At 38.2% G+C, this 19,370-nt stretch overlaps 1 protein-coding gene across 1 annotated transcript in view; it reads right to left on the reverse strand.

Annotated features, from left to right (window-relative positions):
* LOC126367897 (ecdysone-inducible protein E75) overlaps positions 1-18,393 on the reverse strand; it is a 100,135-nt gene extending 81,742 nt beyond the window's left edge. Inside the window, exon 1 of the mRNA XM_050011681.1 lies at positions 17,880-18,393. Within this exon, the coding sequence (XP_049867638.1) occupies positions 17,880-18,123 (244 nt within the window). The 5' untranslated portion in view covers positions 18,124-18,393. The remainder of the gene's footprint in view (positions 1-17,879) is intronic.
* Positions 18,394-19,370: the final 977 nt, after the last annotated feature.

Genomic DNA, 19,370 nt, shown 5'->3' on the forward strand with positions numbered 1-19,370 from the left:
GGTTGATAAGGTTTGGTAATCCACCTCACAACCCACACTATAGAAGAAGAGAAAACAAAACATACCATAATCAATCGCGACATAGTGATAGTGGATTGTGTGTACATAGGTGCATGTAAACACTTCGACACGCAATTGACTTCTCACTTACTAGATAATAGATCAGTATTACAAAGGCGAATTAGAGGGAAATCGTCCATTGTTAGTGGTTCATAGACTCGCCTATTTGTGAACAGTGAATGAGTTGTTTGCAACTAGAGACTGTTCGTCCGAAGAACAGAACCGGACGGTGTCCAGTGAACAACTTCATGGAAATTAATACGATAGCCAATCGGATTCTAGAATGGGTTACTAGGGGTGTCATCTACAACGTACTCTAGCGAGTCAAGAGCAGGGGGGTAAAATGGGTACATCGGAGCAATTCAGCTAAGAAAGCAATATTGCTATTTGGCATTTGTTTGCATTGCTATTGTTAATTTATTTGTATCGTTTTGTAACTTTTACTATTTTCATAAATTAATGATACTAACATAGAATAAGTCATATTACTAACAACTATGGAATTTATATTTCTGATATAAATTATTTGAATTTGAATTGGGCACTTACTTTTATTTGCGCAAATGTCAAACTGCAATATTGCTTTCTTAGATGAATTGCTTAGATGTGGCCATTTTAACTCCCCAGCAATCGATTTTAGGACATTTTTACACGTCAAGTTAAATTTGGATGTCCCTAGTAATATGTGACCAGGGTGGTGTTACCGGCAGTAAAAGGTGCAAAAGTTGTTTAAAAAGAGCTTTATTATTTAGGCAAATAGGATCCGAGTTTAATAAAGAACAATTTGATGAAAAAAGCGGCCAGGGCCCTTTCTTTTAAAGAGTTATACAGGAACAACGCACTTTGGGAACATACCTGAATGTCATTGCACATGACTATTGAGTTCGCAGTTTTCCATGTCGTAAGTAATATACTTATCTACATAACGAAATAAGCTGTAGCAGTGGATGTCTCAAAGTATCATGACATAACATAATACAGTTATTATGCGTACTAATACCTATTACGTATAAGTTTATACAATTTATTTAAAAACATGTTATATCCTGGAAAAAATACTATTACTTTATGTACTTAATATTTATTTACATTTTATCCTAGGTATATTCAAACAATGAATACTGATTTCCATACCTATTTTGATTATCTATATTAAAATAGATGTACAAACAGAACAATAATTATTGTTTTTAATCGATTTGTTACTAATAGCTTCACAATGTAACGTGAAGCGTAACCCTGACTTGGTTCAATGATACAATCAAACATTTGGACCTAGTGAACATACACTGTATTGATCCCGAAAGCTTCCCTACTGACATGGGCTTACATTCCTCTATATAGCTTCTACTTATATTAAATGATGACACAGGGTGTATGCCAAACTGCCAATACAAAAAAATGTAAGAAAAGTTTGAATGGGAAAGCTTTTCATCACGCACATTTTCTGTTTTTCTTTTCAATACATTATTTGTTGGAAGGTTAAAAAAATAAAGTTTTTCATATGACAAGGAATTATCGTAACACAGAGACAACACCTAAACTTAATGAAATACAAAACAAAAGAGAAATAGGCGGTCTTCATCATCATCATCATCATCAGCCGTACGACGCCCATTGTTGGGCATAGGCCTCCCCCGTGGAGGCGGTCTTATTCATTGATAATTCATTGTTATGAATAAATAATTATTGATAATAATTACTATTATTACTAGCCCACTTGATCCCACTGATGTTGTCTGCTGCTGCTGATTATTAGTTAAAAATATTTTTAAATAATTAAATTAAGTAGTTTTAACAACTAATATAAAGTCAGGTAAAAAAAGTATTTTTCAAAAATGGAATCAACTGTGTCACAAAAATGACACCCTGCATAAAATGAAATACAAAAACTACGCCCGATGGAACGAGGGTGCTCAGACGGTCGTCGTACATACCATAACTATAGGATCCCACAGCGCAGTGACTGGGTGAGCAGACTGCAGCAAAGCCGGCTGAATCCCGGAAAACTACCGACCCAGTCTAGACATGGGGGCACTTCCCGCGCGCCCCGCGGCCGCACCCCCGCCACCCCGCTGCTTTCACCACCGACTTGTAGACATTATAAAAAGAAAACGCAGCGACACTTTTGAGTGATGCGGTGTGTGACATGGGAACAAAAGGCCGAGGGGAGACGAGACGTTGCAGTGTTTTCAGCATGTTACGCTTACAAGCTTTCTCTACCACGTAAATATATCAAAACTGCACATAAGTACACGCTTCTTGCGTATGCGTACTTATATAAAAAGCATATGCTGGGGGTTGGCATACAGCAACAAATAGAAATAAAGCATTCATTTCATAGATATGCAGAAACAATAAATGGCATATTTATTACACATATTGTTTTTAATATCCTACTTTATTGATTCGTTTAACACTCAAGATATTTCTGTAATGGCGACGATATGCCACTATGAATATCTATTGCCTGTTTTCCTTTTGTGTTTTAATAGCTTCAAAAGGTCAACGTGCCCTGTCATTTCCTTGTTTAATCGAAACCGGTGCAGCGACAGTTAGGGTGCGGCTCGATTTGCATGCACCATAGCCATCACCTTGAATTAGATAGACGGTGCGATATGCATGATTGACTGTGCTGCAGTGGGTTAGTGAGAGTGAATTACAGTGGCGGAGTGCTGGGTGCACGAGGGGGTGGAGGGGTCCTGCAGACAGGGTGGCTCGGGGGTGTGGGGCCAGACGGGAGAAGCCCGACGCACCTCGTTTCCGCACCGTGTAACCGAACGTACAGACACACAGACATACGTACATGCGCCCTGCAGCGGGTGTGATTAACAGTCTACAATACCGTCGTCTGCGCCGGCTTCAGCGAGCTACATTTCCATTTAAGTACAAAACGTTTCAAAGGCTGATTCTTTGAATGTAAAGAATGCAGGGAGAATTGCGAAGTCACCTCATAAGACAAACATATTAGAGCTTATTATTTATAACACTTTAAATAAGATATGAAAAGCCATGTAATAGCGTTATAAATAAACATATCTACCTATTGGTTGTATCATCTCCTAACAAATCTCAGAGGAGTGTATCATTACAAAGTTATGTGCGAATAGCTGGGATGTGGAATCGAGTTAGATATTGCGTCCCTGACCGTGCGGGCCTTGGCCGCGGCCGTCGACACTGCTAAGTACTACGCCACAACGCTTATAAATCGCTTCGATACCGCGTTACATTGTGCTCTATCTCGCTTCTGCCAGCCCCGAGTAATAGAGACGATACAATTGAAATCGAGAATATACGAATTAGAATCCATGTCGATGTAGAAGTGTAACAGACGGAGATGCTCTGCCGCTGATACACTTGACTAACATGACGATTGAGCTTCTACTGGTTCATGACTCACGGTCTTATTATTCGTATTCTATTCTAATCGTAAGATATTCGCGTTAAAAGAGAATTTGGAACCAAAAGCCACTGAAAACATTTTCAGTTTCCGTTCTAGTAGAAACAATGGTAAACTAATTATTAGTATATTCATTGGAGCGATGTGTGTACGTTTTAACAAAAACATGACTAAAACGCAAAGCCGGTAGTTAGACTGTTACGAAAACACACGTGTATGTTGGAAATGGTTATCTATCGTACTTGTAATTTGCCCAACATACATACATACATACATACATAAACTCACGCCTATTTCCCACCGGGGTAAGCAGAGACTATAGAATTCCATTTGCCCAACAATTTTACTAAATTATTCTCTATTACTTGTACTTTTGTAACCTAATGTAGAAAACATACTTTAAATGCCGCTTCTGTTCTAATACCCAAAAATAGCTTTATACATACTCGAATACTAAAAGTAATTTCCACAAAATCGCGGCGCTAGTGTGTCAAATTCTGCATTAGAATTATTATGACTTGTCAATTAGTTTCGTTAAAATCCGTCGACTTCTTCCTGACGCGCATATGGAGCATACTCTACCACGCTGCGCTGGGTTAGTTTCTCTTTGGTAAATAATTGAAAATGTGTGGAAAACTTAGCAAGGCGGGCAAGCAGGGTATGCAAGTATGCAGCTAAGTGCAGGGTCAACCGCCGCGGGTCGTCGGCCGGCGCGGGTCGCATGCACCCGCCGCATCTGTATGCGACCACTGCAAACGGCAAAAAACGACAGCTCTCACTGAATCTGAATCGATGCGACATTACTCCATTATCATATAAACAGTGCAGCGCCACTGTACGTGTTTCAAATATAAACGTTAACTCGTTCGTTTCAGTTGAGATCTTCAGATCACCAAGGAGGTTGTGTTTCCTGTAGGCCTAACATGTGTAATGTGATAAAATTTTGTCACGGTCATTTTATCGATTCTGACGATATAATTATGTCGTTTTGTCGTTTATATGAATCCAAATAAGTAATGTCGTTCTGTCAAAACACAAACAAAATCACGTGCCACGCATGTTAGGGAAAAAACAAACTTATCGATTTTGACAAAATTTATTAATTACATCGATCGATAATTTTATAACGATGTACATGTTAGCGCTAGCTTGTAGGCTATCAGTAGCTTAGTCCACGGTTGGATACATAAATTTTTCACAGCGTGATAATTACTTGACACTATCAAACAACAGGTCGCAGTCGTAAAAATAAAGTCCAATCAGCCGCGTGTAATACCTGTCTTGTCTAGCAAAGTGCGCGCGTCACTGAACTCGAACTTAGAAACTATATGAAATTATAAGTGAAACTGTGGGTTGTTGACCCGTGCCCGGTCTAGACACCTGGAAATGAGGGTCTGTGCTAATTAGCGGCAGGCGAGTGGCTTCGCGAACCTCTCGTACCTAATGTAGGGGTGCAGGTTTTCCGGAGCAGAGCCACTTATTACACGATAATTCTACGCCGCGCTACGGAACGCAGCTGCATAATTTCACTCACACTTTTCATATTGCACTTAACCGCTAAACTAAACTACCTACGAACCTACTTGTAATGGGGGACTTTCCAGGCTACGGTTGTCAAAAACTACATAGATGGCGCTGTACAGTTTTACCTTCGTTTAACCTTCTAATTTCACGGATAACGGACATATGCATCTTTTATCTTTGTTTTTGGGTATAAATTATGACCTTTTTTATCACACCCAGTCACAATTACATCTTCTGCCCATTATTATTCTGATCAAAATAAAGAACAACAACATGTAGCAACTTAATTCTATACATAATATGAGCCAAATATCAAGCAACAATTATTTTTATATGGGTCGTTCTTCTTTTTTATCGACAATGATCTGTACTTAGTTCTGATAAGTTATATGTTTTAGAATTTTATTTAATCTTTCCATTGTCAAAAAATAAAGGTAATCTTATTATACTCAAAATACTAGAAAAATACTAATCGGTACCTTGATTAGTGATTAACTTAGCTTGATTGTTTTTCACAAAATTCTGTGACAGAGTGGTAAATAAAAATGCTGTCTCCGATGAAAAGGGCCACTCTGTCACAAATTTTTTTTGAATGCCCCTGCAAAGAAAAGTATGTTAACAAGATAAAGAGAAACTCTAAATAGTCCTCTATAGACACATTTTTATATGATGTTTTAAAGTACTTATTGGTGCTAATTCCTGTAAATACCATCTAATTTAATTTTAGGTTATATCTGTCATTTTCTTATCCGCCGAAAAGGAAAGGGACGGGTAATCGACAAGCATAAAATTTATGGAACACACGTCAATTTTAAGCACAAATCTAAAACAACCGTCTAAAAATTCGCCCGGGTTATTCATTTATTTACTCATTCTTCCTAAAATTAAGAGCTGTCAATCATCCGTCCCTTTCCTTTTCGGCGGATAAGAAAATGACAGGTATAACTTAAAGTAAAATTAAGAGATGTCTGCAGGAATCGGGGCCATTGTCGTTATAATTTTAAAGGTGTTAAATCCGATATATCGAGAAAATGTATTTTTATTGTCGATAAAAAAGAAGAATGACCCATATATGATTCTGCCATTACATTGTATTTTGGAATAATTATGTATCCGATTAATAATAAAATAGGTAATTATCATGTTAAAGCCGTACATCGCCATCTGCATTGTTTTTGGTGAACGTAGCTTGAAAAGTCCGTCATTGGATTTTTTAAGTAATCTGCCTAGTTACATCAACGAACATAATAAAACTTCAATCATTTATTTAACACAGAAATAAAATCACGATCGTAATCCCTGATGGTTTGGACAGAGCCACAAGTAAGGTTATTTATTGAATACTTTTTACCTACACCTATGAAAAGGAGTCAGAGTCGCTAACTCTCTTCTAGTGTCACCTTAAGGGGCAGAAGCCCCAGAAGGTTTCCCCACACTAATGTGTGTGAGATGACAGCAATGGTAACTCTCTTCAGAGCTTCAAAAACCAGTTGCTCATTATGAATCCTTATGCGGATATTCTTAGGATATTACTATTATGTATGATGTATTTTATTTATTTCAATGCTTGTCTTGTAGGTGTATGTATAGTCTATTATTTATTATTATAGTTTTCTCTAAATTGTACTGTATTCATGTGTTTTGTCTGATTGTTGAAATTTTAGTTCTGTGCAATAAAGTATATTTGATTTGATTTGAAAAGGAAAATGTGAGTGAGTGTTAAAAATGATCCGAAGATTTGACCGAATACATTAGCGAAGACTTAAAAACATGACCAACCTTAAAACATTTAAATTCAATGTAGTCTTTTAGGGGCCAAATGTATTTGCCCGTGAATTTGTTATGTAGATTGTAAATGTATGGAAGATGCGATCAACGACTCCCAGTGGCCTGACCGCCGCGGTCACTACATGGCAAATCAAATCACTGTGCTCCTGAATTCATTCACTCAAATCATTCAATTTTAAATTACGAACACATGAAGTACTAAAAATATCTTCAGCCAGTATCTATTTGGTTACGTAAGTTAGACTTCAAATCAAAAAGTTATATTGTTCATAATTGTGAATATAAAAAGTTTACATAGCAAGGTTCTTAATTTGAAAACACGACAGGGATTGACTTAGTCAACAAAAAGGTTATTATGTTTATCTTATTTTATGTGTAATATCATTTTATATTAGATGGTACTCGTATTAACGTATACTTAAGTGTGTTTTAACTATAACATTATTATTTATATAATACGTACTAGGCTATTGCAGACTACCTGCTTTACACCTTTGACTGATATGTGTATGTGCGTGTAAATTAAATATTTATATTTTTTCCAAACTTGTGTACATTTACAAAATGTATATACTTAGCAAAAAAAAAACAATATAATAAAATAAAGCTTTCATATTTCAGTAAGGAATAGTAAAGAACATCCCTCAGGGTTCCCCATTTATGTCCGGCCAATATCTTTATTTGTTCTCCACAATGTACAGATAGGTTACATAAAGTAAAGCACAATTTATTATAGGCTATGTACAAGTGGAGGCTAGTGGGGTAAGCCAGAACCTGTGTTTCGGGATCACCAGTGCTCCAGGTGTAAATTAAAAAGAAGCCATGTCAAAAAATAAATAATTAAAGAACATCCTTAGATTGAGTGCTTACAAAATTCTAGCTAATTATACTAGAATCAGTAGGTACATAAAAGCAATGAAAGTTCGTTTCACGTGCATGACTCATGGAGGCTTCAGTAGGAAATTCCATTATTGATCTCCAGTCACGTCATGGGCTACCCCAAACGGGAAATAGGATGATACAATTTTCTCCGAAGAGATTTTATTTTAGTATCCCTTTGGCCCTTTTTCCTATGCTGACTCACAAAGTCAATTAGATTCATAGATTTTCTAATATTAAAAGCATTTTCAATTTAGACTCTATATTATATATATTTTCCTATAAAAGACATCAACAGGCGCTGTAATGTTGCTGTAGCAGTTGTCACGATTACATTAATCGGTTCATATCAAGTACTTTATGAAAATAACTGTTAAGTTCAGATTTTTTGCATACACCGAAATCTCTAATAGAGTTGACAAAACAACATGAGACATGGGTATGAGACAATCCATCGCCGCTTCCTGCGATGTTTGTTTCTCGTTTCTTAATAGCTGCGTATAATTTTAAAATTAATAAAAAAAAAACAAACATAAAATCGAGAAAACTCATATAATAATTCAACCCCGGCGAAACCTCTCACACGTTCACAGCTAACTTATCGTAGCAGCGGTGCTACGACGCTGCTACGGTGCGCGCGCGTCGATCGTTTGCGGGTCAGTGGCACCACGCCGGGCACTCACCCGCAAGCTTAGATACTTCTAACATTGCAGCTTTTTTTCTATTGCTGCATTCCCACCGCTCATGCCTTGTATATACATCTACGTACCTACAATAGCTATAGATTATACTCTAGTACACAGTACCTCGCCTCCGATATAAATAGAATTCCTGTGAATATAGTCTTTGCTCTTATTGCTCGAGATAAATACAATTTTTCAAGTTGATTGTAAGATAAGAACTGGTAACTTGTAAATAAACTTATGTTACTTACTAACGAGATGTATGTATGGGAGTTTTGTAGCCGCAATAATTAAGTAAAACGAATGCATTCAAGGTACTAGAAGTTTCTATATAAACTTCTATTTATCTTTTGTTTATAATTTAGTATTTTCTGTGTGTGTGTGTGTGTTGTTTTGTTATAATTATTTATCTTACTATAGTATTTCTTTCTTATTTATTTACTTACCTACTAAATAGTTTTGTATTATCACATCATCAGTTACGGAAAATAATATTAAACAATTTCCGAATAGTTTCTATACACATTTCTATCTCGGTTCTAAAAACTTTTTATAAAATCAACAAAGAAACAATATTATGAAATTATTATTTTATTTTTAATTCAAAATTAGAAGCTCAAATGCACTGTGGCAGCTCTGTTAGGTGTCTTCTAAATTTTGGGAGTTCCCGATAATAAATAAATTAGTAATAAATTGCTATCAAATAAACAAAACGTGGAGTAAAAATGGAAAGCACCCATCAGTCAGAAACCGGCAGTTTTTATTGAAAATATGTTTTTCAAAGTTTTCTTGTTTCGGATCTTTTTAGAGAATAAATGTAACACTATGTTTTGCAGTTAAAGCAAAAGCAAAGGAGTAAGTATAAAATATTATAATATACCCAAAACAATATGTTTGTTTACTTCTTTGGTTTACTCAAATAGTATGGGGAGCTGTCAAAGTTTAGGACACTCAATAGGGACCGTCAGAACTGCCGGTCACTCGTATTCTGTCGGCGTATTTAGCGAAACCTATCGGAAGAAAAGGCAATTTTTATCCTCATTCTTCATAATTTTTGGAAACGAATAAAAAATATAAATAAGAAATAAAATAAAATAATTGAAGTAGTAATATGCATCGCTTGCATAGGTGCATAGACGTTATTATATGAATCACTTTCGCGCAGCGCGCGCGCCGATTCGCATCGAAAGTGCAACGCCCCGGTGAACTTCGCTACTAAGTGGGCCGGCGCGGGCGCAGTAATAGTGCATCGAGATATCACTCCATACGTTCTCGTTTGCTGGTGGGTGGTTTTAAATTTAAAATTCTTTACTGACCTAGGGTTTCTTGAAACTTATTAAACATTGCTCTACTAAATATTTGTCAATTGCTTGATTTTATCCGATCCGGTCCGATTTTGTTTTTCTAGGAGAAATTGGGTCGTTACTTATACATATATTGTTTACTTTTGATTATAAAAAAGTATATCAACTGTTCAATAGTGAACAAGTGTCATAGCCCTGTAAATGATCTAGCAACTCATACAGGATGATATATTTAAAAACCCAGTTGTTTTCTTAAAACGATTATTGTAATTGTAGAGATATTGTCCATTACAGAATAATATACGACGAACTCGACAGTTCTCTAAGTCCCTGCCGCATTAAAGTGTACAATTTATTGCGTCGGTTGTTCATTTGCCCGCTTGTTTTTTTTCCTTCTCATGTTACAGGTAAGTCGTGAGTTGAACGCGTAAAAGCAGTGCGCAGGAGTGACTAGTATCTAAGCAAGCGCGCTCTGAAATAGTCGAGACGGGATCCATTTCCCGGGCAGCTGCGCGCGTTCGTTGCCCCTGCGCAGGGCGTTAGAAGTACAACGATCTCTGCAATTATCGCTGCGGCCGCGCCACTCTAAACTTGAACTGCGAGCAATGCACCGGCCATGCACCTCACCTTCACTGCTTAGAAAGCAACACCTATTGCGTCTAACGCTCGCTGCAGCGCGTAATCACCACGTACCGAGTAAAAGTGAGATCAACTGCAAGTGTTACTCGCAAAATTTTCTAAATGCATCCAGCCAGATTGATATTGAGAGTGATGTGCAGACATCACTGAGGTCGTGATACATTTTACTCAGGCTGTGGCGGTCGTTCAAATTGTTCACACGCTTTCCAATACAATGAAGCGCTTATAACAATTATCATAATGCCCTCAATGACAATACATAAAAATATTTGTACAAGAGAGTACAAGTAAGAGTGTTTATTATTTCTCAATCAAATTGGGTTGTATGCGTCTGCGGCGGCCGATGCAAGTATTCCAGTGCGCGGGCGCGTCATGTTTTTCAAAACATCTCTCCTGAATGAAAAACGATCTTTGTCTGAAGACGTCGCACAATGTTTTTATTTAACAAATACTTATTATGTTGTTAGCAGCAAATGAAGCCTTCTATTTACCTATATGCACGTACAAGTGAAGCGGTTGGTGAATATGAAAACATTGGTGATTTTTATCGTTGTTCTACTCACAAGTTACATACATTTCGCCCATGAAAGCAATCTCCACGTGTGTTGTTTATGTATACTATAGGTATTGTTGCAGTATTTATGTGGGGAGAAGCATATACAATAAACTTCTACAATTTTCTAAAGCCCTGGTAGTTGGTTGCACCGGGCTGCATTCTCGAGCGAGAGCCACGCGGGGCTGTGTGCGACGTCTCACGACAACTTTATTGGAACTTCAAACGTTTCGAAAATGGTTCTCAAAATGCTACGTGAGCGAAATTTTACAAAAATAGTATCGACGAAAGATATGCATACATAAAAAAAATAAAAAGCTTAAAAAAGGCAGCTCTATTTACTAAAAAAATCAAGGAAGCATAACCATTCATTAGTTCCTGTTAATTAAATTAATTAAAAAGACATTTATTGTCCGCTGGCTGAATTATTTTGTACAATAAAAAATATCATAGTATTTATTCGACATTGGCCCAACGTATCATGAACGGTTAGTTCCAGTGCGAAGTACCAGGGCGACCGCGTGGCCGAGGAGTTCGCACGCGCGAACATAATCGCGCATTGCATTCGCATGCACTCTGATAGCGCTACTGGTCGCCGTGAGTGCAAGCGGGACGGTTGTAAGATTGCATATGTTGACAGTGACGTGTGAACTGCGGTTAAAACGCATTTTCCATTGGCTACTGCGAGCGTGGTGCGTCTCCGAGTTTGCTTGAGTGAGTGCCGAGCAGTAGTCGACGCATTCAAATCCATTGAGGGATTCGCGCACGAACAATATACTTTGGATATGCCATCGTATGATACAGAGTTTTAAAAAGTCTAGATAAGTATTTGTATAAGTATTTAAGTAATATTTTAAATTAAATTTATCACTAAATTACTTATTGTGAAAATAAGAATATTATGTTTAAGGAGAACTGATTGCTTACATAAGATATTCAGTTATTAATTAATGATAACATACCGAGAAGCAAAAGTTACAGCAATTGCACTGTACAATGTTGCAATTGTTTACCCTGCTTACGATCTTCCCAATGCATGTATTTTATAATTAAATCATGTACTTAGTCATATAAAATACATGCATTGAGAAGATCGTCCGGTACGGTAGAACGGAATACGTTTTTTTTATCCCGTCAAACAAGAGTGATATACCTTAATGTAATGTGTGCGCAATGATCGTAAAGCGCGCGCATTATTTTTATAGTGTATGCATTGTGCAATGACCCGGTGGTGTGCGGGGCATGCAGCGGGCGCGGTGGCGGCGGCGCGGCACGGTGACTCCGTGACGCGGCAAGGGCGTCAGCGCAGCGACCGCCTCGCGCGCTCTGCTGTCCTGGTAACGAAGGTTCGTTTACCATACAACCCTTTTCTGGTCCTAAAACTATCACACTGAAAAGGACCAGTTCAGTGCATTGTTTGCAAATTGCTGCGCTGTCGACGGCCTGCATAACAATGCAACTGCAACTCGTCAAACGACCGAGCACCGCGTTTTCGCTACCTACGTGACTTTATTTTTTGCAGCGATTCACTCGTCTGTTAATGTTCTCTGGCCAAGGTTGTACAATGTAAATCGAGATCATCAAAATACAATTTTATTATATGTTGGTAACTTGAGAAAAATTGTCGTGTTTATGTTTGCCTGGTAAAGCTGGCACTGGTTAGCAAGAAAAAATAACCGCAAGCCGTTGTTGGTCATTTGTCGTCCAGCACAAACACTCATAACATAACTCTGTGGTGACCTCAACATAACACCAGAATATGCAACAGCTTTTGATTTGCATAATATAGGTAATATCCGTTAATTCATCCTGCAACTGTTTATAATTATTTTTTATACATTTAAAATACTCAATGAATTCATTTCATAACAGTTATTTATTACATGAAACCTCAAATCCTAAGAATAGAATAGACTGTAGAGACATTGAAATTCTGCGCGTAATTAGATGCCAGTTCCGTGAATCCAATATAATGCAATTATCTTCCTAGATGACGTCACAGATCACAGATAGTAGTAGATTGCGGGGGCTCGGGCCGTTCCCTACTTGGCAGACACACGGTTGGTATAGGGAGCTCTTTATTTTTACACGTGCGTACATTGACCCTCACGCAAACTGCGTAATAATGCTCCAGAAATATCGGTAAGTAACTGGTATTTGGTACAAATCATGAATTATTTTTAGCTCATTCGGGGACAAATAAAGAAAAATCATGGTAGCTTTTTATAGCCATTAAGATATATATCAAATCGTTTATAACGGATTACGATTTTTACGATTATTTGGATACGTAACAAGTGGATCAACTTAACTCACCAACATATAAACAAAAGCGCAGTACTATGTTCGTAATTGGGGTAGTCAGAGTTACAACAGGATGAATTAAGTACCCACACTTCACCGAACTCATCAATCTCGTCACTTATATAACGTACTTCAACTTTGCATCATGGTATAGTTTCAGAGAGAGAGAGAGAGAGAGTTTAGTTCGGTTTGCTTCAGAGCAATAAGGCCGCCCATTTATACTGTTCCTAAATGTTTTATAAATGTTTGTGTGCAATAAGTATAAAGTATATAACAATAAGGTAACGTGGAAAAACCGCGAGAGATATCCCTTTGCCCACGTCAAGAAAATTTCAGCACCAAAGAGCGTATTGCAACATAATTTCCGCGACATTGAAGGCAGTAGTTCGCTCCTGAAGGCGGGGAGAGAGGGATGAAGGCTGGGCCTTGAACGGGGCTCCGGGTGCAGCACATCGATCGCCCGTGACCATGGCAACGCGGATCCCAGTGCGTGGGTCAGGGGCGCGCTTCCCTTGCCTCTCTTGTCTAGCTTATTGCTAGGGATATTCTTTGTCGTATAATTTACGTTTAAGATTCTGAGCTCAGGAAATAGTACTTTATAATTATATCACATTTCTATTATAAGTATATTATTCTACTAATTAATTAACTTAAAAACAGATACCTACGAAAAAAAAAGAAATGGAATAAGAATATATTTAAAAATGTTAATGTTCCTAAGGTCGTACTATTTATAATATAATTTAGGTAAATAATTTGGTTTATATATTTTAAACTATATATAATATAATATAAAAATCAATTAAAATAAAAGCAGTATGGGATTTCATATATTCTATAGAATTATGTAATATTTCGTAAAGTTATTTTGCTCGCTTGCTTTATTGGGTAATTATAGGAAAAAAGAAAAAACTATATAGGTGGAAACCTGTTATTGGCTTAGTTTTTAAGTATGATTTTCTTTTTGCTATAGTTGTTAAGAGCTGTTGGTCTCCCAAATATAAAATAAATAAATAAACTAAATATTATGGCTCCGCTGCAAAGCGAACTCCCTAAATGTCTCTCCCTGACCTTCAACAAGTTTATCCATGATAATTACGTTGTTGAATAAATGATTCTGATTCTGTACTGAGTAACTTAGATATACTTAAGTCTCTTTTTGGTTTAACAATCGCTTGTTTCCTCTGTTCTTATTGCCATATCTAACAATCTGAACTTCAACAGCAGCAAAGTCAAACTTATCACAGAAATTGCAAACAAAAAATAATGTCCTCTCATATAATATTGATTGCAGTATTTTATTGTGTAAGGCACACTGTTTGTAACGTTGGTGATTTCTTATCAGTGACCTTCGGCACGAGACGTCTCTTCGCTTGCATAATCGTGCAAAAAATGCACATTCGTGCTTGCATTCTTCATTGCAAACATCAAAAATGCATTTTAAATTGGGTGACTTGAATTGTTTATAAGTTGATATTTTATAAATAATTCTTTATCTATACAAGTTAAGTTGTATGTCGTAGATGGCCGATAACTATCTGTTTTATAATGAGCATGTTGAAGCGACCCTGATAATAATTGACAGTATTGTTGAAGCCCATTGAAAGAATAATGTGGTTAACGCCATCAGAGGATCGAGTGTTTAACCCTGGAGTGGAGTTATCTAATTTTCCAGAAGACGTCGCAATTCGCAACCTAATCAGCTAAGCAGGAAGGGGCACGTGTTTCTGAAATACCAGCGGCCGTGACCCGCGCTCGGTCATCGGGCGGGCCGGGCGGGACCCTGGCGGAGGACGCCGGGGGAGGCCTCACACTGAAGACCTTTCACGAACTCTCTTGTTCCCATACCAACCAAAATCCATTTACAAAACGAGTAAGTAACCAATTAGTTAGATTTGCAAACCGGCTCTTTACGTTATGGAACAATTTATTATAAGTGTTGTGAGTGACGTGCCGTGACCTCCGCCAAGGTTGCGAGCCACTTCCCTGTGTACTCAATCGTTTATGTACCTACGTGTTTGTCTAGATTATACGATGCGCTGCCATTTATATACTTATCAACGCTATTATTTTCCGGGATCCGCTAATAGAGACTAGTTTCAATTCAATATTATGATTAGATAACACTGCATATTATGGTTTACTTGATTGTACCCAGTAGTCGCAGAAGATATATGTCAATTTGAAATAAGTACATGACTAAAACGTGAATTGTATTACGCCATGGCCTTGATAGGGCATTAGCAACTCCTCGTTATAAGTACTCGTATAATCTAATGCTAGAGTACTTATTGGGAAATTTGGCAAATATTATTTTCCATAATCAGTATACTCGGGGATATATCGCACTTTATATATCAGCAGGAAGCAATTTGCTCTTACAGAAGGTTAAATGCTGATAACGCCATTCCAGCTGTAGTTGGTTCTGAGTGTAATAAGTACCTACTTACTAATTATACTGTTATATCATGCAATGTCATATGACATTTTATATTCTTTATAGTATACATAAAAGAACAAGATGTTACAAAAGGTGGGATTATCTCTAAAAGAGATATCATCCGGCAATCCCCAGGTGTTATTTTATTTGTCAACAATGAATCAGATATAAAGAAAAAGGTTGACATACTGAACCCAATTACATTACGTAATTAAATGCCAACCGACAAAACTCATTGTCCATGGTCAGGGCCACAATGCGAAGTATCTGAACTAGGTATTATTTTGTATTTATCGTCTGTTTTCGTAGCAGGTATCCAATATATCTCTAATATGGAACACTATATATAATGCTCAGCTAAATGAAGTACTTAACGTTATTTTTAATTTGAAAAGTACTGAATGGAAGTCGGCAATTTGTTAAGGCCAGTGAAACTTAATAAAGAAAATATGAAGTATAACAGAACAATGTTCGACTGGAAAGTTAAAACAAGGCTTCCTTGTTTTAGGAAATTGTAACAATTACTTTTCACGTTGGGCACGCAACCTGGGGTCGTTCCAAATCTGGGTAGGGTCTGAGGGGTTGCGTACACCTGCGCCCGCGCCTGACATTGCGAGATAAGATACGGCTATTATTTTGTCACAGCTATCGGACCAATGTCACAGTGACCTTAATGATTCCGAATGACGCGTCCTCACCACACGTCGTTCTGACCTTGCGATATTTATCTAATCTTCCATTCGCGAAAACATTGTTAGCAGGATTATTTTTCAAACAGTTTTAGGAGGATACACATTGCAAGTATGACGTCAGTTGAGTAATCAAGATATTTTTTTAGACGTTTTGGCTGCACCGGAGAAGACTGCATCATTGTTATTTGGTAGCTTTGATACCCCGACGAGTTCTGTTTTCTTATCTATCGCAGAAGTCTGCAGCGATGTATTGTTGCGGGTGAGAGTGCAATAAAAATATGATAAAATATATAATAATCACGACCTTCGACGGCGGCGTCACCGTCATACCCGGAAGCCGCATGAGCGTGGTGTTACAGTTTCCCAAGCAGGAAGCGCACAGCGGCCAAGGCGAAGTAAAATTATACGCGATCCGCACCGCGGCAATCTCTAGGTATTTTTACCTGCCGATGTAATGAAGGTTATCATGTTTTTGCACATTCTTAATAGGTGACACCAGGGTGACCTTTTAATCGTAGGAAAATCATAGAGTAAACTGTTTTTTAGCTTTGTACGTGGCTCTGATTTGCGCTCGTTGCGGACAGAGCCAGGAAATCGGAACAAGATTAACAAGTATGAAACTTCAACGAAAACCCCGCACACCGACAGGATTTTATCGATTTTGAGGAAAAAAAAGAAAGAAAAAATATTTATTTATACTTAAGTATTTCTTTGATTTCCTGGATCTGTGTGGATCTAGCTTTACTGGGTTTTCAAATACAAAAATTATGCGTTATGTGATTGTCATATCTTACTATGCAGCTTATGCAGGAGTATTGTGCTGTTTGCAGTGTCACCAACCTTGAGGCGCTCTATATACCCCAAAAGAACCATGGCGCTATTTTTTTTATTACCTATGTAACGTTTAATTAAGCATACATGTAATGGTTACAATAAAGAGCGCATACGCCTTTATTTATTAAAATGTCTAGTAGCTAAGTATATTGTGTCGATTTTGACTAGAATAATAGGTAACTAAGTACGGGAGTTCTGTATGATGTTCTTTACGGGTCATGTTTTTTAGCAGCAAGGACGCTTTGTCGTGTTTTGCATTCAATGCACTTATGCAGCCATGCATCCATACATGTTTCATTACAAATATCGTAAAAACAGAGAGCAATACTTTACAATCCAATTTATTCAAAACTTATTAAAATTTTCTGTAAGTACTTATTATCATTTAAAATACAATACAGATGGGATCGTGGTCAAGGGTATCATAATCTAACCCCATGCTCATAAGCCTTTCTTAACAATGTTATGCTATTGTAATAATTAGTATAATATATTTTCCTATTCTATGGTTTATTCTAGGGTTCAGTTGAAAATCAATTGACCTGTAGGTCTTCAGAGTTTTATGCTAATCTGAAAATAGTTTTATATGAAAATAAACACTTTATCTATCTATATTTTATACGCCGTTTACCAAAACTTGTTGTAAGGCTATTTTTCCATAAGTAGTTTCGATTAATAAATCAACTGCTGGCTTCTCATGTGCTTGGAATAATCCTTCGAAAAGGACAGTTTTGATATTATAACTTGGCAGAACTTATAGCAAATAATCTTAATCTTACCTAGATCTGGAATGGAGCTGGAAGGTTCCTCGAAGGATGGTGGTTTGTGGAGACGCGGCGGCGGTGGTGGCGGCGGCGGCCGCATGCACTGGATGACGGAGTGGTGCGGGGGCGCCAGCAGCACCGGCGCGCGAAACTCCTTGCCCGGCGGCGCCGGCAGCTCCAGGCGCCGCGGCGTCAGCTCGCCCTCGTACCCCGTGTCCATCGGCTCCCGTTTCGGAGACAGTTTCGGATAGCACTGCATCGTCCTTACAATACCGACCGGTCTCTATTTACAAGTCCAGAAACCGCTTCGTATATTACAACTAACGACAAAACTATTATACAAAGTTTTCACACATTATTCATTCATGCACGTAAATGCGGAAACGGTCCTTCAGATGGACATTTCAGCTCATGACAACATGTAAAGTCCAAGGGCGGGAGCGTGCGGCGCGGAGCGTGCGTGCGTAGCGCGTGGCGCGGCGCTCGACTCGCGACTCGTTCGCTCGCCGCGACCAACTTTCTCTCACTGGCGAGGCGGGCGGTCGCGGACGGACGAAAGTGAATCTGCAGCCGGCACCCCGCGCCCCCGCGCCGCCCTGCGCCCTGCGCCGCCAGGTGTCCGCGCCCGCTCCTGCACCGCTGCGTCCGCCGCCCAGCACCAGCCGCCGCCGCCGCCGCCGTCGCCACCGCCGCCGTCGCTGCACCGCCCTGCGCCCTGCACCTCCCCGCGTGCGGGACCATCCGACATCAACTTTAACCTTAACTCTGACCTTTACTCGAGTGCGCTGCACTCGAAATACACTCGGGTTTATTCTGGCTAATTCAATAATCAAATTGCTGAAACATATTCAAGGACTTTTTAAGGATTCACGTGTTTCATTTATTAAGCACATAAAATACGCTGACCTTTTACGGTTTAAGTCATATTATTCTTATTATGTACCTATGTTTTCATAAATTGTTCCTTCCATGGAAATGCAATTGCGATAGTTTCAGCCTTGAAATTAATTGCTCTCTCGTGGTTTATTTTATACGCGATGCGTTTTTGCGTTAACCTTCACACAATTTCTTCGCCTTCCGCGATTATTTCAAAAACGTGCGTGCATCATCATTTTGTTTGTGTGTATACATGTCATTATGGACGTGATATTATTAATTTAAACAAATAGGATGTAAGTTATATTTTGGAAAAGAAATGAGGCCAAACTAAAATACGTAAGTTTAGTAAGAAAGATATAGATTAAAAATTTAAGCACATAAAGTTCGGGCAGTGGAAATGCGATCGATGATGTGTCGATGTGCGGTGGGCATTTCAGCACGCTCGCTGATAAAATATAGATGATGATAACCACTGACACTGATAGCCATCTGCGAGATAGCGCAGCAACACTGATGTGCCTAAAATACCATGAGTTTTGGAAGCAGATAGTACACGAACTTTTTATCGCCCTATAACGTGCCTATATAGTTATTTTCTAAGTGATATCGGGGAACTAACATCTTTTA

This window comes from Pectinophora gossypiella, chromosome 6 (genome assembly GCF_024362695.1).
Source record: "Pectinophora gossypiella chromosome 6, ilPecGoss1.1, whole genome shotgun sequence".
NCBI classification, from domain to species: Eukaryota; Metazoa; Arthropoda; class Insecta; order Lepidoptera; family Gelechiidae; genus Pectinophora; species Pectinophora gossypiella.